We start from the raw sequence: 21,582 nt of genomic DNA on the forward strand, positions 1-21,582 counted from the left end.
AAGGGCACCCCTTCTGCCATGGAGACGGCCAATATTTTTCTGAAAGAAATCATCAGGCTCCATGGTGTACCTAATTGTGTCGGACAGGGGGGTACAATTTACGTCCAAATTCTGGAGGGAGCTCTGCAAAGCCCTGGATATCAAAGTCTGCCTCTCATCAGCTTACCACCCTCAGAGCAACGGCCAAACGGAGAGGACGAACCAGACCCTAGAGCAATACCTCCGGTGTTTCTGCTCAGGTTCCCAGGATGATTGGGCAAGTCTTCTCCCATACGCGGAGTTCGCTTATAACAATTCCGTTCACGCTGCTACCAACCAAACGCCTTTCTGGGCAAATTGCGGATTCCACCCCACGTTTCTGTCTAACGATGTTCCTGAGATAGCAGTCCCTGCAGTGCATGACAGGATAACCTCTTTACAAGCTAATTTCCAGAGGATTCAAGACAGGTTGCAGAAAGCCCAAATGGATTACAAGGAACAGTATGACCGGGGCAGGAGGGAGAACCCAACTTTTAATATTGGGGAGGAGGTCTGGTTGTCCACCACCAACCTTAAACTATCCGTGCCATCTCGGAAACTGGGGCCCAAGTTCATTGGTCCTTTCCCCATCAAGAGAATTATCAACCCTGTGGCTATGGAGCTAGCATTACCAAGAACGTACAGGATCCACCCTCTCTTCCATGTGTCCTTGTTGAAACCCGTGGTGGACAGCACTTTTCCAGAAAGAGGAGAACTTCCTCCTCCACCAATTAGGGTGGATGGGGAGAATGAGTTCGAGGTGGAGTCCATCCTTAATTGTAGGAAGAAGGGCAGGCAACTGCAGTACTTGATCCAGTGGAAGGGATACCCACCTGAGGACAATTCTTGGGAACCCGCAAAAAACCTACATGCACCACGCTTAATTCAAGCTTTCCATCGAGACCATCCGGAATTGATGTCCAGCCTGGGAGTCCAGTATCTGCCCTTAGGAGGGGGGCACTGTCAGGAGGCACAGGCCGCCTCCGTCCGCCGGGCTTCAGGGCGCATGCGCGCTACGTTCGCGGCCCGATGGTGTGGCGCGCGCAGGTGCACGGCGGTCCGCCTGTGTGCGCGCCGTGGCCCGTGCGGGTGCCCGGTAGCACGTCGCGCTGACACGCTCGCCGGAGGGCTACATCTGATGGCTCCAGCACCCAGTCGGGTTGCTGGTTTGTCGTCAGCTGTGCCCTGTTCCCTGTACCTCTGCTGTTGTCCTGTGAATCCTATTAACCCTGTGCTGAACCTCTGCCTGTACCATGGATTACTCTGCCTGCCTGATACCCCTGACCTCTGCCTGTACCTCGGATTACTCTGCCTGCCTGATACCCCTGACCTCTGCCTGTACCACGGATTACTCTGCCTGATACCCCGATTCTGACCTCTGCTTGATTAACAGACTCTGCTCTGCCTGATACCCCGGTTCTGACCTCTGCTTGATTAACGGACTCTGCTCTGCCTGATACCCCGGTTCTGACCTCTGCTTGATTAACGGACTCTGCTCTGCCTGATACCCCGGTTCGGATCTAACTTCTTGTCTTTTCAGTTCTTCAGTACCAAACGGCAATCCGGACTTCCATCAGGCTCTCCTGGATACTGTCAGGACTGGCTCAGCCCTTCCTTCTCTGAGCTGGCCGCTCAGCTGTCAGCTAATTGCCAGCTCTCACCTCTCTACACAGTTAACCAGCTGTTGTGGATCTGCTTGTCAGTCCCGCCTACTTAAAGCTTTCCAGCTCACTTCATTCCTGACTTCGCCTTGGTCACATCACAAGAAAGCATCTCCTGCGTTCCTGTTTAAAGACTGGCTTTGCTGAATCCCTTCTGGCTCCTTATCCTGCTTGCTGGAGAAGGACTGAGGTGAAAAGAAAGAGAGAGGGCTGACAGGAGACTGAGGAGAGGAGGAATGTGTGAGGGAAAGGAACTGAGGGGCCAGAGTGAGGAGTCAGACACCAGGGACTGTGTGCCCCAACAGAGGAGGAGGGATATCCTGAAGCCTGAGAAAAAGAGTCTGTGAGCAAAATAAGGAGAGCGGTCTGAAGAGAGAGACGGAGAGAGAGACTCTGGCAGCATCCAAGGGGAGAAAGCCAAGCTTTTCCAGAGACTGCCTGGAGATGTAGGACTGAGAACGCCTGAGGGGAGCCAGGAGCAGAGATAGCCACGTGGTCCACTACTATTTAGTCCAGGGACCCTAATCAGCAGCCCAGCACCACTCAGCTCAGCATAGATGACCCACGCCTTTCAGGGATCGAGATACCCATCTGGGTATCAGGTCGGCCATTGCCTGTTCACCTTGTGAGTTTCACTATCAGTCATATTGATCGGCCATCAGCAAGAGATCCAGTGCCTTACAACATCGCTAGGAGCATCAGGAGCCTGAACAAGCACCTGGGATTATCGTTGTGTCATCGCACCGAGGATGGGTGAGAGGATGCAAACCCAACATCCTTCTTGACACCATACTGAAACTGCATGCAGACACCAATTTCCCTTTAAGTGTCACGGGATGCTTGTTTGGAAGCTACCATCTCTAGTAGTTTGCCCTTTTTAATCTCTATCTAACGGAACATTCTAGGGGATTACTGCTCCATGTAAGCATGTAAGCTTGTTTAAATCTACAAGGGCCCCACCATTTGCTAGCCGAAGACACTAGTATTCTTCACCTCAGGACCTACAACATTACAGAACTGTGTTTACTGTACTTGTGTAACCCATTCTTTTCTTTGCATATTTGCCTCTCAAGGGTGTTTGCGGCCCAGAAGGAGCTCAGTAGTTGAAAAGTCTTCTCTCCTCCCTCTCAGCGCCTGTGTTAAGGGCATATAGATTACTGCAACCTGCAGTTGCTAAATATTGAAGGTTGTCTTTTCTAATGTATTAGCTACTTGTAGCAAGGTTTAACAGTGTTGTAAGTTTCCATATGCTTTAAACCGCACTAATATATTCAACTTGTTTATCACTACTAGGTGTGTGTTTATTTTTGGTGATAATCCACAGTCAGGATAACGGTATTTACCGCATGTGTCCTTTAATGTGTTTGCAGTAATTTTATTTAACCAGGTGTGCAGGGGGGCTGAGGTCATTCTTAGAGTTGAGGCGGAGATCAGAGAATCCAAATTCACCAAGCGGCTCCTTCGGGGGTGGCGCTACATTATAAATACCCTGATGCAGTATATGCAGTAAAAGTATGTATTTCTTAGCAACCACATCTACCTACCAGTTCTCATCAGCTTTCTAAAGTAAATGATTTTTTACATATTACATATGGAGGACCTTAGCTCCACCCTACATAGGAGGAGGAACAGTTCAGGCTGACGTGGAGACTTGGCAATTCTTTAAAACCATGACCCCTAACTACAAGTTATAGCTCAAGCATCGCACTCCCTATTACAATTAAAACTATCCTCCACTTTAGCTAGACAGGGGTATTCCATCCTGTTCTTTTGTTTCCTCCCCCCAGAAGGTAACTTCCTGCCCATGTCCCATTAATCTAACCGCTCTATCATTACTATTCTCTACCAACCACTCCCTCCTTTTCCCTTTTCTGCTCTTACATTTTATCAATGCTAATTTCATTCCATTAGACTATTACCTCATTGTTTTAATGACACGGAAGCAGAGAATGCTTTTTCCTTCATCACTGCTTGACTTTAATCAGTTTGAAGTGTGTAAATACATTTGTAAATTCCTACTTTATACGTGCCATGGAATAAGCCATATATTTTTAATATACAAAAAGTGAAAATATGTTGGCTGCGCCTCTCATAAACTAACAAATCAACCAATTATACTACAGTGTGTGTGTGTATATATACAACAATATAAATCAATCCCAAAAATTCTAAATAAAGTAATCAGTGACATGATACATTCCTCCACATGTTAAAAAACAAAATACACAGTGCATATGTGAGTACTCAGCTCATATGTGGCACATGTCTCGTCCATTCATGTAATAACTTTTCTTTAAAGTGTTCACTATGTGCCAATCTTCCTTAATCCTTCACCCTTGTGGGTCTTCTATGACATATATATACTGTGACTCCCACCACTTTTCACCACTGCGCTAACCTCCAATTTAGACCTGTTCCCAGGTCCAAAGTTGCTTTCCCCTGTTGGGGTATACAACCAGGCTTCTCTGCTAGATACTCTCCTTATTTTCTCCACTTTCCTCAATGGATATGTACTTCTCTGGGTAAACCACGTATAGCATTTTAGGCCTGCAATTCCCTCATTTAAGACAGATTAACTCCCATAGTGTACTACTTCAGAACTTCCACATTTATTCAAAATAGGTTGCACTTACATTCGAACAGAGATATTGTGGAAGATATGGAGCAGTGACTTTGGGATCCAATAGCTAGATTACACCCTGAGGTTCACATTTTAACAGCAGCTTCCAAAGGAATTCTCTCATTCCTAGATTATAATACTATAGAAAAACTTACTTGTATTCTCCATCCAGTACTGTTCTATCTCCTTGAACTAAATTAGGACTGCCACCACCAAACAAATGTTCAAATGAGTTAAGATCGAACCATGTGTTCACCACAGCAATATCTGTATGACCTGAAAAACAATACCAATGATAGAAATAGCATTACATGTAAGTAGAGAAACTACAACATTTACAACTCTTTAACAACTGACTATAGACAAGACATTTTTTGAATATTATATTCTATATTATAATGTTAAAATTAAACTTATGTTTCATTTTAAAAAATTTTCTATCTGCCACAGTAACTAAAATTAAGTGAAGAGAGAACAATTTTTCTAAAACCCACATGCCTTTAATTAATTTTTTGAATATTATATTCTATATTCTATATTATAATGTTAAAATTAAACTTATGAACTATTCAACTTATGAATATTATATTCTATATTATAATGTTCACATTCAACTTTTTAACTAAAATGAAGTGAAGAGAGAACATTTTTTTCTAACACCCACATGCCTTTGATTCATTAAGCCTGCAATTGCCCTGCAATTGCAAATATTGTAAATTGGTTTTTGTTAACAATTTAATATGTTGCCTTTGTACAATACTGTATATTTGAGTGTGTATTTTATATTTTAATAAACCTTTGTTCTGCAAAGTACTGAAATGTTTGAAGCATCACTCTAGCATAATGCCTCTCTGCAGGATTTGGGTTACTAAGCTTTCCCAAGAGGAAGCAGTGTTGCAAGGGGATGTCCCCGGTACCCATGCAAGGTCTGCTTTAACTTTAACTTATTCTTCACAATTAAAGGAATTAAGTGCTTAGTGCAAAGTACAGTACCTGTAGTATCAAGTCAGGATCTATGTTGTACTTGTATTATTTGTGTAAAGTGAATTCAGACTGATTTCTATGAGTCACTAGATTTTGTACTTGTCACTAATTTGTGAATGACACATAATGTGTTGAAATATTATAATTATATTTGAATAAAGAAAAATACTTTTGTGCTGACAAATTGGAATTGAAGGCCTTTATGAAGTCAGGTTTAAAGAAAAACTAAAGGCAAAGCATTTTTTTTAGTTTTGGATAGAGTGGAGAGGGATGAGGGATTAGAACCCCTGTCAGTTTTTATTGCTGTCTGTACCCCCGTTAGGGAGATTCCCCCCTCTCTATTTGTCCTGTTTACCATTATCATTGAAAGTAAAGTAAAAGAAAATCCCAAAATGTAGGTTGTCCCAAAAAAGTAATATTGGGGAAATCTTCCAATGGAGACATTAGTTCTGGTGACCTAGGGGTCGCAAAGGAATTCCCTTAATGTGCAGGGATTTCCTCTTACTTCCTGTTTGGCTATGGGACAGGAAGTGAAGGGAAATCTCAGCAATGGGACACAGATGGCAAAAAGAAATCTGACAGAGGTTATAACTCTCCCATGCTCTATCCAAAATGAAAAAAAAAGTTTTGCCCATAGTTCTACTTGAATCACATATTCTTGCCTGTGGCCTTGCATGTAACCTTCAAGGAAAGTTTTGCAGAACCTGGACCCAAAGAACTAAAATGGATACTAGGAGTTAATAAAACAATTAGGAAAAAATAGTCCCCTGTGGAACTGAAAGTAATTACCCCATGAGTAAAAAGATGTGGGTTAAGACTTCTCAACCTGTGTGTATAACTTCAAAGGACTGCTTGCCCTGGGGAGATTCAGCAAACTAAAGAGTAATAGACTGCACACAGATGGCCCTAAGTAACACCCCATGTGATGCTAATCCTCCATGATTGAAAGCGCAGAAATCCAATGAATGAAAGGCCCAGTGACAGTAAAGCTGCGGGGGGAAAAGGCTAGATTATTCTAAAATACCTCAAGCCGGGAAAAGAGGCAAGCTTTGTCTGACTTGATGCAGTTCTGCAGAAAATTCTGAAGAAGAAATTTCAGTACAGAAGAGGTGCCTGTACAACTGTGCAAGACTGAAAGTAAGGCTGGAGCTTAACTTTAAGGAAAGTAGGAAAAAGTCATAATTAATTGTAACTGCGTGGGATGGGTGTGTGTGTGGTTGTCCATGATCATATTTTATTCTGTTTCTAAAACAGTGGCCAGTGATAGTATTTTGAAGTTTGTGAGAACTAAAGATTACCAAGATATAAAATCGCTATCTGATTAGTGTTCCTATCAGGGGCGGATCCAGAGTCTAGTCTCGTGAGGGGCACTGCCAGAAAATATATTTTTTTGGGGTACATCTATCGGAGAAATGGCTGGTGTTGGCGCTTCAATCATCACGGCACCATGGTTGTTATGGTGTCAGGATGATTGAAGCGCATTATTACTATTATTATATTGTTATAAAAAATTAAATAGTTTAACTCACCATAATGCAGAATCAGTGGGAGCCCCGAGTGTGTCACTTGCCACGTCACCTGTCACCAGATGAAGATTGTCACTTGCCACCTGCTAAGGTGGTCTCTTGTGTCCCAGAGACAGGCAGCAGAGAGATGTTGTAATCCCCATTAGTATAGAATCCCCCCTCAGTACAGAGCCCCCCATTAGTATAGAATCCCCCCTCAGTGCAGAGCCCCCCATTAGTATAGAATTCCCCCTCAGTGCAGAGCCCCCCATTAGTATAGAATCTCCCCTCAGTGCAGAGCCCCCATTAGCATAGAACCCCCCTCAGTGCAGAGCCCCCCATTAGTATAGAACCCCCCCTCAGTGCAGAACCCCCATTAATATAGAATCCCCCCTCAGTGCTTAACCCTCATTAATATAGAATCCCCCTTCAGTGCAGAGCCCCCCATTAGTATAGAATCCTCCCTCAGTGCAGAGCCCCCATTAGTATAGACTCCCCCTCAGTGCTGAACCCCCATTAATATAGAATCCCCCTCAGTGCAGAGCCCCCCATTGGTATAGAATCCCCCTCAGTGCAGAGCCCCCATTAGCATAGAATCCCCCCTCAGTGCAGAGCCCCCCATTAGTATAGAATCCCCCTCAGTGCAGAGCCCCCATTAGCATAGAATCCCCCCTCAGTGCAGAGCCCCCCATTGGTATAGAATCCCCCTCAGTGCAGAGCCCCCCATTAGTATAGAATCCCCCTCAGTGCAGAGCCCCCCCATTAGTATAGAATCCCATTCAGTGCAGAGCCCCGATTAGCATAGAATCCCCCCTCAGTGCAGAGCCCCCTATTGGTATAGAATCCCTGTGCTGTGTGCTGCAGTGCACTCAGTTGTTATATACTTGTTAGAGTTACTGCTGTCTGCTGTATGTATAGGACTCCTCGGAGGCGCCGCTCCAGGCTGTGTCACAGTCACACTCACTGAGTTACTGCTGTCTGCTCTCTGCTGTATGTAATGTATAGGAGGCGCCGCTCCAGGCTGTGTGTGTCACACAGTCACACACTCACACCGGCCGGTCGGCTCAGCTGAGAGTGTGACTGACGCTGACCTGACTGACGTCACTCGTTGCTAACGCCAGGGCCGCCTGGCGTCTAGCAACGAGTGCAGGGAAGAGGCTCCACCCACCTCCTTCCTTCAGTGTCAGTGACTGCCGCCGCCTGTACCACACGCGAGTCCCTCTCTCGGCGCCGCTGCTGATCGGCACATGAGAGAGACTCGGCCCGGCACAGCGGAGCGGCAGCAGGATATACAATTTCAGAGTGTCAGTGTGCTATTATTTCAGGGGGGGCAATTGCCCTGTTGCCCCCCCTGGATCCGCCCCTGGTTCCTATGTGTAATTACATGGAAGGGTCCCTAGTTCCCACTGTCTAGTTGTCTTTGAAATCATTTTTAGGGGTCTTACCTTCTTGTTTGATTATCTTGAGTTCAGTCCCAGGAATCTCAATTTTATCCACTCTCTTGGTGCTTTGTACTTTGTAAATGTGCTTATCAATATTCCCATCCACTTTACTTACACTAATTTCTAATGGGAGAAATGGAGAATGGCACCTTGGTTATCAAAATGTTTAATTACATCTATTTCCTTCATTTTTCCACACAAATTGCAAGCAGACAGTCTATATATAATGCATTGCATGTGATATTCACCAAACATTCGCAAATGGAGGATCAATCACTGTAATTTAAAACACACAAACCTGAAAGATTCACCTGCAGATAAAGTCTGCTGAATGTCAAAATGCTTCTTTATGAATAAGCCCCTGAATAATAGAATTTGCTTTTTTTTTTTGCATTTTTTCACTGTGCTTCAATAAAAAAATCAGATATTTTATTCTTTATGAAAGACAAAAATTATTTTGGAATTCATGACAAGTTTGCAGTACTGACAGTTTCTTTTCTAATTCAGAAATGTTCAAGCTTTTTAGTTGCCACAAAGAGAATTTAGACACAAATAACCACATTTCACTCCAGAATGTTTAGATAATTGTTGCAATAACTGTACCTACAATCTAGGAGTAAATAAAACTATGCGTCTCAGATATTGGATTGCTAGAAAATAACAAATAATGCAGTTTGGAATAAATGGTTCTGTAATATTTGGCTATAGCACAGCTATAGCTGTGCAATACACCAATAATTCTGGATGCAGTTAGCCATGAGGCATAAAAAAAAACTTGCTTGGCTCCGCCCAATATCCTGAAACGAGGAATTCTCTCCTTTTTTGGGGGATTTGTGATAGAATGGACTAAGAAGGCTTAAGGCTTTAAGCCTGACAGCATGGGAATGCGCTCGCCCCTCTTTCTATAAAAAATAAATTATTATATGGATATATACATATTTACTATATTATGGACAAGGTCCCTTTAAGATATTTTAAATGGGATTGGGGGCGGGAAAACATGGTCACATAACATTTGGGAATTTCCCAGAATGTCATGTAACCACTGGGAATGTTCTGGAAAGGGGGCTCATTATATATAGGACCCTCTTGCAGGAATATTCCCGCCAGTGTCATCTAGTCAGCGTGAAATCCCTAATGCGACAAGTGCTGTAGCAAGCAGGGGACAGCGGCGGGGAAGACTGGTTTAGGAGGAGCCTCGCCATGGCTGAAGAGGATAATGAGCAGAGAGGAGAAGAAAGGGAACAACTAGTGCAGAGAGCCATGGATGTGCCCAGTATTTCCCAGGGAGGCAGAGGTAGACCAGCCGCAAGAAGCCCGCAGCAGCACCAAACATGCAAACACGACACGGCTGCCCGTTACCCCCGAGCGAGAAGTAGGTAGCATGGCACGGCAGGAAGAAGCAACTACTAATGAGGGATGGAGAGTCAGCCTAAGAGAGAGGAAGAAGAGGAGGGTTCAGTCCCCATCGCCGCCCAGAGGCAGTGGCGGGCAAGAGGAGCAGCATCAAGGAGAAGAACGGGCGGTGTTATAGGTAGGAGTTTTGGATATGCAAGCATGCCCAGCACTTCACTAACGCAGCACGAAGCTCCAGGCTGCGCAAGTGTTACAGACATCCCGCTGCTGTCCACTGGAGGCAACAGAGAGCAGCACAATGCTGCTTCAGCTCTATCCAATGCTCCAGCGCCACCTGGTGGTCTAGGTGAGTTAGCAAATACACTTAATAACATCATGGAATCTATTATTTTGCCTATTAATTGATTGGCTGACAGTAATAATACACCAGTAAATGACAGCAGTAATTATGTAAGTATCTGGTCTAATGAAAGAAGAAATACTGTCAGTATAAGCAATATAGGCAATTGTAATAGTTTTTCTTCCCCAACAGCTAATGTTAATCCTCAAATGTTGTTACCGGTTTAGATTATTATGTCTAGCTTATCGGTCCCTAAGGTATGTTTTAAAGAAACGTTGCCATGCCAGATCTCGCCTTTAGGATATCAACTTTCTCCTCAAGATGAAATTTGGAAAGGTCAATTTGTGGACATTTTGTACTTACTTTTATCTGCGAAGGAGTATATCAACAGAGCTTACAAAAAATCATATGAAAAATTAGAGGATGATAGGAGAAAGCCAGTGGGGAGGTCTTTTAATAACTGGTTGCAGTTATTTGCCATATACGCTAGTGTGTTTGGTGAAAAACACCCAGAATATTGCAGTGGGCTTTTTCAACATATGAAACATGTGCTAGAGGCCTATAAGAGATTCGGAGGACTAGCATGGTTCCAATATGATGAAACATTTAGACAAAAGCTATCAATATATCCATCACTAAAGTGGGGTAATAAAGACGTTAGGTTATACCAGGCAGCAGCCACAATCTACAGTGTACCCTTATAAAAGAGGATATTGCTTTGCATACAACAAGAACTAGTTTAAATGGGGGGGGGGGGGGGGGTTCTTGCAATTACAAGCATGAATGCTCACACTGTTCAGGAGTTTACTCAGGTGTTTCAAAAGGAATACCAATTTTCAAGGCTCCCCGAGAGATAAGTATACAAAAAGCATACACACCAGTAAAACTAACAAGCATGCAGCAATGGTTGGAAATATATCCATACCAGGAGACAGCCAAGTTTTTAATTGAAAGATTATCCAAAAGTTTCCCTGCGAATTGGTTAATAATTTAAAGTCGGTGGCTAATTATGCACATATAGTTAAAGAGAAGTTAGTTAAAGAAATCAAAGAGGGTAGAATAGCAGGTCATTTTAGCTCCCCCCTTTTGCACAATTTAGAATATCTCCATTAGGGATCATAGCCAAGAAAGAGCCAAATTCTTTTCGCCTAATACACCACCTATCATTCCATAAGGGCACCTCTTTAAATGATGAAATAGATGCTAGCATGTCATCTGTATCTTATTGCACGTTTGAGGATGCTATTCAGCAGATTAGGAGATTTGATAAAGCTGCGCTGCTTGCAAAAGCGGACATAAAGGCTGCTTTTAGGCTACCAATATTTAGGTAATTTAGGCATCCAATTATTTAGGTATGTATTTTGAAGGCAACTATTATTTCGATATATGCCTTCCTATTGGATGTTCCATATCATGTGCCTATTTTGAAAATTTTGCATCCTTTCTCTCAATTGGTAGTTGCTTTTGAAACTGTTATCAAGGTATATTGCACTACCTTGATGATTTCCTCTTCATTGGCCCGGCTCATTCCCCTCTTTGTTTACTTATGCTCCAACTGTTTAGTGTAGTCGCTCAGCATTTTGGTATTCCATTAGCGAAAAAACTGTTTTTCCATCCTCATCCATAGAATTCTCAGGTATAAGGATAGACACCGAAATATTTGAATTTCAGTTACCTGATTCAAAAATTAACAAAATAAAAGCCATGATTTCTGTGTCTGTTAGGCGCAAAAAAGTTTTATAAAAAAAATAAAATCACTATTAGGTCTATAGGCCTTTGCGACAAGAATCATGCCTGTCGGCAGGATATTCTCGCGTTGCTTGTATTTAGCTATGTCAGACATGAAATCTTTGTTTTCTAACATCAGATTGACACTGAGGACCTGCTGATTTGGTTGAAATTCTTTGCTATACAGTTAGGTCCATATATATTTGGAAACAGGCACAATTGTATATTTTTCAGGTATTTACCAAAACATATTCAAGCTATAGTTATATCATGGATATGGCTAAAAGTGCACACTCTCAGGTTTAATTTGAGGGTCTGTACATCTAAATCGGAGGAAGGGTTTAGGATTTACAGCTCTTAAGAATAGCCAACCCCCCCTTTTCAAGGGACCAAAAGTAATTGGACAATTGAATCAAAAGCTGTTTCATGGACAGGTGTTGGCTACTCCTTCATTATTTCTTCCTCAATTAAGCAGGTAAAAGGTCTGGGGTTGATTCTAAGTGTGGTATTTGCATTTGGAATCTATTGCTGTGAACCTACATCATGCGTTCAAAGGAGCTGTCCATGCAAGTGAAACAGGCCATTGTAAGGCTTCAAAAATGAAACAAATCCATCAGAGAGATAGCAGCAACATTAGAAGTGGCCAAATCAACAGTTTGGTACATTCTGACGAAAAAGAAGAATGCACTGGTGAGTGCAGCAACATAAAAAGGCCTGGACATCCTCGGAAGACAACTGTGGTAGATGATCGCAGGATCCTCTCTATGGTAAAGAAAAACCCAATCACAACATCCAGACAAGTGAAGGACACTCTCCAGGAGGTGAGCGTATCATTATCAAAGTCTACAATCAAGAAAAGACTTTACGAGAGCAAATCTAGAAGGTTCACCACAAGGTGCAAACCATTCATAAGCCTGAAGAATAGAAAAGCCAGATTAGACTTTGCCAAAAAACAACTAAGAAAGCCAGACCAGTTCTAGAAAAGCATTCTTTGAATGGATGAAACTAAGATTAATCTGTACCAGAATGACAGGAAGGAAAAAGAAGGCTTGGAACAGCTCATGATCCAAAGCACACAACATCATCTTTAAAACATGGTGGAGCTTGCAGTGTGATGGCATGGGCATGCATGGCTTCCAATGGCACTGGGTCATTGGTGTTTATTGATGATGTGACAGAAGACAGAAGCAGCCGGATGAATTCTGCAATTTTTAGAGATATACTGTCAGCCCAGATTCAGCCAAATACAACAAAGTTGATTGGATGGCGCTTCACAGTACAATGGACAATGATATAAAACACGCTGCAAAAGCGACCCAGGAGTTTTTGAAGGAAAAGATGTGGAATATTCTGCAATGGCTGAGCCAATCACCTGATACCAACCCAATTGAGCATGAATTTCACTTGCTGAAGGCAAAACTAAAGGCAGAAAGAACCACAAACAAAGAACAAGGGAAGACAGCTGCAGTTAGAGCCTGGCAAAGCATCAGAGAGGAGGAAACCCAGTCGTTGGTAATGTCCATGGGTTCCAGACTTCAGGAAGTCATTGCCAGTAAAGGGTTCCCAACAAAATATTAAAAATGAACATTTTATTTATGATTACATTCATTTGTCCAATTACATTTGAGCCCCTGAAAATGGGGGCTGTGTATAAAAATGGTTGCAGTTTCTAAAATTTGTACTTGATATTTAGATTCAACCCCTTGAATTAAAGCTGAAAGTCTGCACTTCAATTTCATTTGGATTGTTTCCTTTTAATTTTATTCTGGTGGCATACAGAGCCAAAAGTATTACAATTGTGCCTGTGTCCAAATATATATGGACCTAACTATATATAATGGTCGATCATTTTTTCAGGAGCAATTTGTATCTTCATCTGACCTCGAATTATATACAGATGCTGCAGGTTCATGTGGATTCTTGGCAATTTGGAAGACTCACTGGTGCTGTGGTAAGTGGCCAGATAGGTGGGAAAAAATTGGAGCCACCAAAAGTATAGTAGTATTGGAACTATTCCCTTTAGTAGTAGCTCTAGAAATATGGGGTGAGCGATTTGCCAATAAAAGAATCCTGAATAATTCAGATAATAAAGGAGTTATATATGCCGTGAATTGCTTGTCAGCTAAATCCATACCGGTGGTCAAATTGCTTAGATACTTCCGTCAACTTCTGCCAAATGCGGACAAGGAAGGTCACGCATGTTCAGAACATCTATGGAGCCTAATTTAGAAGTTCTTGCAAATTCAATAAGACATTCTGTTGCGGACAGTACATGAGCTGAATATTCAGCCACATGGCACAGGTGGACCAACTTTGCTAGGGAACTTGACATACAATTTGATTCTCCTTCTGAAACAGATATTCAGATGTTTTTATGTAGTTTAATGCAGTCAGAGTTATCTCATAGTCACATTGCTAAAACCCTGGCTGGTGTATCATTTTTCCTTAAGTTAAGAAACTTACCTCCATGTACAACATTCTTTTCCATCCAGCAGGCTCTTAAAGGATATAAGAAGAGTCATTCTGTTCTGGATAATAGGAGACCTATTTCAATTCAGTTACTAAAAAAATTGGTGTTCAACTACTCCTTTGGTGTGTTCTTTTTATTTCGAGGTTGTGCTATTTAATTCTGCTTTTGTTTTAGCTTTTTTTTGGGCGCCCTCCAAATATCCGAATTATTACCAAAAAACAAGAAATCAGTTTTGGGTTTACTGAAACATCATGTGATCATCTCTGAGACAGGGATACGATTGTTAATCCCTGTTTCAAAAACAGATAGGACAGGTAAGGGTAAGGATGCTTGGAACTCTCTATCCCACTGTGAAGATGTGGATAGCTGTACAGTCAGATCAGGGAACAGATATCTAGCATCTTGGCCAGTTGGTGAAGGAGTTTTTCTGATTCATTAAGATGGGTTCCCTCTCACTAGGTATCCGTTCAATTTCATTTTAAAAGCATGCATGCAGAAGCTGGATTTACAACAATTTACGTTTACCTTTCACTCTCTCAGGATCGGTGCGGCTACGGAGGCCGCAAAGATGGGATTGGATGATGCAATAATCAAAAGGTTGGGTAGATGGGAATCACAATGTTTTCAAATTTATGTCAGACCTGATCTATCTCTTTAATTCTATGCACTAGAAGATATATTTGGATCCTGGGCCACTCTTTTGTGTATTGGGCAAATTAAAGAGCCATGAAGCACTGCTATACATCCAATTTGTCTCTGGATCCTGAAAAATTTAAAATATGCTGGAAAGGAATTAGAGATCTTCAATGGTCAAATTTGTGTTTTTATCTCTCCAGGTTGCTTGAGTTATGGCCGGCCCCTGATGTATTACTCGTTCACCTAGGGGGAAACGATGTTGGGAAAATAAGAACACTGGATCTTATGTTTATGATGAAACGTGACCTTCATAGATTCAAGTTAGCATCCCTGAATACCAAAATAATCTTTTTAGAGATAGTTGCTCGGCTGCAGGATACCCATTAAAAAAATTTCAAGAAAATTAGGAAGCGTTTAAACAAGTCTATGGAAAAATTCATACCACAAATTGGCGGTTTTTCCTACAGACATAGTGATTTAGAGGGTGGTTTTGCTGGACTATAAGGATCAGATGGCGTTCATCTATCAGGAATCTGAGTAGATATCTTTAATGTAGGGTTTCAAAACTGCATTGAATTGGCCGTGGCTTGAGATTTCAAACACGGCGTGTGGGGACTTTGGTTATAAATATTCTGTATGCTTGAGTCCTTTAGGATTGAGCTGTTTTAAGTTTATTGTTTGAAATTTAAGAATTTTATGAATTAATAAAATGATCAAGATGTTGTTATTATTATTTATTGATTTGAATACACCAATAAATGTGCCGCAGCCAATTTTTGCCAACAAGTTGTTATGTGTCATTATTTAAATAGGTACAGTATTTGACTTTTTGGTATTCATGGAGGGTAGGCACGGCCTGCATTCCCATGGACTAAGGAGGCTTTAAGCCTGACAGCATGGGTATGCGGTCGCCCCTCCTTCTATTAAAAAATAAATACAAAATATACGGATATATACATATTTACTCTATTAGGGACAAGGTCCCTTTAAGAAATTTTAAATGGGATTGTTGCGGGAAAACATGGTCACATGACATTTGGGAATTTCCCAGAATGTCATGTGACTCCTGGGAATGTTCTGGAAAGGGGGCTTATTATATATAGGACCCTCTTGCAGGAATATTCCCGCCAGTGTCAGCTAGTCAGCGTCGGTACAACAAGCTCCCCACTCTCCCTTCCTAGTCGCTAAGCATGTTATGTGGTCTGTCACCCTTCATATTTGTAGGGGGGACTTTGGTTATAAATATTCTGTATGCTCACGTGTTTTAAGACTGAGTTGTTTTAAGTTTATTGTTGGAAATTTAAGAATTTTATGAATTAATAAAATTATCAAGATTTTATTATTATTTACTGATTTGAATGCACCAATAAACATGCCGCGGCCAATTTTTGCCAACAAGTTGTTATGTGTCATTATTTAAATAGGTATTTGACTTCCCATGAGCATTGTTCTAAGAAGGCTCCACTGCGCTATGTACTGCTTCAATGTAAGACTTTTTAATTCCTTTTGCAGTTCCTGGCCATAGCCTTATGGGTCATGCCTACTTAAAAGGTACCAAATAAAGCATTATAACTTATTTTAAATATAAGTGATATAATGCATGTTTATGTTCCCAGTATCCACCTAATAGACTTACAATCACTCACAAAAACAAAGACTACTGCAATTTGGGGGATTTTTTTCTATCTATCTATCTATCTATCTATCTATCTATCTATCTATCTATCTATCTATCTATCTATCTATCTATCTATCTATCTATCTATCTTTTCTCACATCAGAAAAGGAGAAAATCAGGTGACTTCTTCCTTGGGTGGCAAAAGTATAAATTTACATATTATGTCCCCAATCGCTCCATGGGTTTGCCTGCTCCTTTGTACCTTTGGAATGATATTGGAAAAGAACAATGCAATCTGTGTCAACCTACCGAGATTCCTGTGATGTATGCAGATTTCATTTTTTTCAGTAGAAAGAAGTAGAACAAGTTTGGATGCCATTTTCTCCACTGTTTGAATTATTGTCATTGGTCCTTTAATAACCTGCAACAGAATTGTGTATTGCACTTAGAGACACAATGGTGGTTAGAGACAAAAGCTGGCTAAATCTCAGTTATACTTTAATTTGCACCAGAGTTGGTATTGAAACATTTATTTTAAAGTGTGATAGTAATTTATGGAATGGTGTTCTCCTAAAAAAAACTGTTAGGAGAGGATGGAAATAAAGCAAAAAGGCTAAAAAATGTATAAGTTGGAAACTAAATGTACATCTCTTACAACTATCCTCGCAGGACAACTCCAGTCCTATAACATAAAACCTACTGCCATGGTAACATGCAAATAGCATTAGGTAAAAAGAAACAGAACTTTAGTACTAACACCTCCAATCATCTTTCCCCATATACATGGTTACTTCCATCTTTCAAACTTACATTCTCTTGCATGCTTACAAACTTTCAATTACCCAACTTCGCCTCAGATTAGTGGCATATAAACTTGTGAACCATTATCGCCATCTCAGATTGCGTGCTCACCAACTAATCACTGACAACTGATGCCCCCTCGGACTGATAAGAACCAATGACTTTCTTTTTATTTCCTAGACTTATTGCCATTGATCCTCATAAAATCCATAGGCACCTGCACTAGCAACATATCACCGAAAGACTGAGACACCCTCACCAGTTGCATACAGTCCTAGGAGGTACAAGCTCCTGAAGTGCACCACCCTAGCACTGCTGGACACTTGGGATCTACACAACCCCCCCATGTAAATCAAGCATTATCCCTCGTCCCCTGTCAAGCACCCTCAACCATTGCATACCACTCAAGGAGTTTCAAGTACCTGAAGTGCACCAGCCTAGGATTGCTGGGCACTTGAAATTGACTCCACCCCCCCAAGGAAAATCAAGCATTATTCCTCTTCCCTAACCAACCTATAAACACACACATCCCCACAAACTTTGATCCCAATGGAATGCAGCTTAAAAAAAACACATTGCATGACTAAAGAAAAAAAAAGTGTATTATGTACCGAATCAACTTCAGACCAAAGATTTGGGTCATGGTAATCAAGAAGCTCTCCTGTGACATGTACAAAATGGTGACTCAAGTCTTCTAGGTTCTCTTCACTCTCAATTACATCCATATCAGCCACTTCTTTCAGAAGCTGGATAACACCCAGAACATCCATGGTATCCAAAGAACTTCCATCTGTTTCTAGCCCTTCCTCAATGGCCTGGAGACCTGCTAGTGCTTCTGAAAAATTAAAGTGGTAGCACTCACTGGAGAAGGAGTGTTCTGGAATCTGAAACAAACAGTCAAGGCAATTACAACATTGAATATGTTTTGAAAATGTTCAAACATTTAAAGTACTGATTATGACATGAGTGTTTCATTCAGTTACCTGTTGACAGATACCTCTCTTTCAGTGCTCAGTATATAAAATATCAAACTCAAACTTTAATTTTCAAGCTCTACATACTCATTCATAACCCCCACACACCTCTCTACTGGTTCACAAGATGGCAAGCTTGATGTACTAATGGATTTGAGAATAATTACAGAATACATTGTGTGAATATTCACCTCAAGTATTCAGTGATGTGGAAAACAAATTCATACCAATGTTGATGTTGATGTCATTTTATTCCTGTGCAGAAATATTATATATATATATATATATATATACAGTATCTCACAAAAGTGAGTACACCCCTCACATTTTTGTAAATATTTTATTATATCTTTTCATGTGACAACACTGAAGAAATGACACTTTGCTACAATGTAAAGTTGAGTTTACATTAGTGTAAATTTGCTGTCCCCTCAAAAAATAACTCAACACACAGCCATTAATGTCTAAACCGCTGGCAATAAATGTGAGTTCACCCCTGAGTGAAAATGTCCAAATTGGGCCCAATTAGCCATTTTTCCTCCCCGATGTCATGTGACTCTTTAGTGTTACAATGTCTCAGGTGTGAATGGGGAGCAGGTGTGTTAAATTTGGTGTCATCGCTCTCACTCTCTCATACTGGTCAATGAAAGTTCAACATGGCACCTAATGGCAAAGAACTCTCCGACGACTGAAAAAAAGAATTGTTGCTCTACATGAAGATGGCCTAGGCTATAAGAGACTGTGACACAGGGCAGTATACCTACATGATAACGAACCCAAACACACCTCCAAGATGACCACTGCTAAAGAAGCTGAGGGTAAAGGTGATGGGCTGGCCAAGCATGTCTCCAGACCTAAACACTATTGAGCATCCGTGGGGTATCTTCAAATGGAAGGTGGAGGAGCGCAAGGTCTCTAACATCCACCGGCTCTGTGATGTCATCATGGAGGAGTGGAAGAGGATTCCAGTGGCAACCTGTGAAGCTCTGGTAAGCCCCATGCCAAAGAGGGTTAAGGCAGTGCTGGAAAAAATTAGTGACCACACAAAATATTGATACTTTGTGCCCAATTTGAACATTTTCTCTTATGCCCCATACACACGGTCGGACTTTGTTCGGACATTCCGACAACAAAATCCTAGGATTTTTTCCGACGGATGTTGGCTCAAACTTGTCTTGCATACACACGGTCACACAAAGTTGTCGGAAAATCCGACCGTTCTAAACGCGGTGACGTAAAACACGTACGTCGGGACTATAAACGGGGCAGTGGCCAATAGCTTTCATCTCTTTATTTATTCTGAGCATGTGTGGCACTTTGTCCGTCGGATTTGTGTACACACGATCGGAATTTCCGACAACGGATTTTGTTGTCGGAAAATTTTATAGCAAGCTCTCAAACTTTGTGTGTCGGAAAATCCGATGGAAAATGTGTGATGGAGCCTACACACAGTCGGAATTTCCGACAACAAGGTCCTATCACACATTTTACGTCGGAAAATCCGACCGTGTGTACGGGGCATTAGGGTGTACTTTATTGCCAGCGGTTTAGACATTATTGTGTTGATTTATTTTGAGGGCACAGCAAATTTACACTGTTATACAAGCTGTACACTCACTACTTTACATTGTAGCAAAGTGTAATTTCGTGTTGTCACATGAAAATATATAACAAAATATTTACAAAAATATGAGGGGTGTACTCACTTTTCTGAGATACTGTGTGTATATGTATATATATATATATCTGCCTTTGCATGCACATGAACTTTGATTGCATCCCAGTCTTAGTAATTAAAGTTCAATATTGAGTTGGCCCACCCTGTGCAACTATAACAGCTTCAACTGTTTTGGGAAGGCTGTACATACGGTTTAGGAGTGTGTCTATGGGAACATTTGACCATTCTTCCAGAAGCGCATTTGTGAGGTCAGGCACTGATGTTGAATGAGAAGGTCTGGCTCGCAGCCTCTGCTCAAATTCATCCCAAGGGTGTTCTATCGGTTGAGGTCAGGACTCACACCACCCCACCCCAAGCTCGCTCATCCATGTCTTTATAGACCTTGCTTTGTGCACTGGTCCAAATCATTTGGTGGAGGGGGGATTGTAGTGTGGGGTTGTTTTTCAGGGGTTGGGCTTGGCCCCTTAGTTCCAGTGAAAGGAACTCTTAAGGCATCAGCATACCAAGACATATTGGATAATTTCATGCTCCCAACTTCGTGGGAACAGTCTAATGCTCCGTACACACGGTCGGATTTTCCGATGGAAAATGTCCGATCGGAGTGTGTTGTCGGAAATTCCGACCGTGTGTGGGCTCCATCGGACATTTTCCATCGGATTTTCCGACACACAAAGTTGGAGAGCAGGAGATAAAATTTTCCGACAACAAAATCCGTTGTCAGAAATTCCGATCGTGTGTACACAAATCCGACGGACAAAGTGCCAGGCATGCTCAGAATAAATAAAGAGATGAAAGCTATTGGCCACTGCCCCGTTTATAGTCCCGACGTACATGTTTTACGTCACCGCGTTCAGAACGATCGGATTTTCCGACAACTTTGTGTGACCGTGTGTATGCAAGACAAGTTTGAGCCAACATCCGTCGGAAAAAATCCTAGGATTTTGTTGTCGGAATGTCCGAACAAAGTCCGACCGTGTGTACGGGGCATAAGAATGGTCTCTTCCTGTTCCAGCATGACTGCGCACCAGTGGACAAAGCAAGGTCCATAAAGACATGGATGAGCGAGTTTGGGGAGGAGGAACTTGACTGGCCTGCGCAGAGTCCTGCCCTCAACCCAATAAAACACTTTTTGGGTGAATTAGAGTAGAGACTGCGAGCCAAGCCTTCTCGTCCAACATCAGTGCTTGACCTCACAAATGCGCTTCTGGAAGAATGGTCAAACATTCCCATAGACATACTCCGAAACATTCTGGACAGCCTTCCCAGAAGAGCTGAAGCTGTTACGGCTGCAAAGGGTGGGCCTACTCAATATTGAACCCTACGGACGAAGACTGGGATGCCATTAAAGCGCCTGTGCATGTAATGGTAGGTGTTACAATACTTTTGACAATATAGTGTATATTGGATATTTTTATAATCACACCAGATATAATATTTTTGTGTCCACCAAATTAAAACCCAGTTATTATGTTGTAAAAGTAGAAATATCATTACAGTGCTGCACATTCCCTGTTCAGAAAGCAGAGCAGTGGGAGGGACCCAACAGAAAGGGACGAATACAAGACCAGTCACCTTTTCTTCCTCTTTTCCCTCCCTTCTTAATTCCTTTTTACTTACTTTACCTCACAGGACTTTGGATCTGCACAAATGTGTCAGGGTCTGTGTTTTTCTTTCAAATCATTTTTCTTGTTTTTTTGCTTAGTCGCGGAATATGCTCTTTTTACTAACTCTTAGCACCTGGGGCAAACCTC

At 41.8% G+C, this 21,582-nt stretch overlaps 1 protein-coding gene across 1 annotated transcript in view; it reads right to left on the minus strand.

Moving 5' to 3' along the window:
* ADGRD2 (adhesion G protein-coupled receptor D2) overlaps positions 1–21,582 on the minus strand; it is a 1,056,485-nt gene that overhangs the window by 867,945 nt on the left and 166,958 nt on the right. Inside the window, exons 8-11 of the mRNA XM_073600363.1 lie at positions 17,791–18,063; positions 16,688–16,799; positions 8,234–8,353; positions 4,455–4,575 (exon numbers count right to left, since the gene is read on the minus strand). Of these exons, the coding sequence (XP_073456464.1) occupies positions 4,455–4,575; positions 8,234–8,353; positions 16,688–16,799; positions 17,791–18,063 (626 nt within the window). The remainder of the gene's footprint in view (positions 1–4,454; positions 4,576–8,233; positions 8,354–16,687; positions 16,800–17,790; positions 18,064–21,582) is intronic.

This window comes from Aquarana catesbeiana, linkage group LG09 (genome assembly GCF_042186555.1).
Source record: "Aquarana catesbeiana isolate 2022-GZ linkage group LG09, ASM4218655v1, whole genome shotgun sequence".
NCBI lineage: Eukaryota > Metazoa > Chordata > Amphibia > Anura > Ranidae > Aquarana > Aquarana catesbeiana.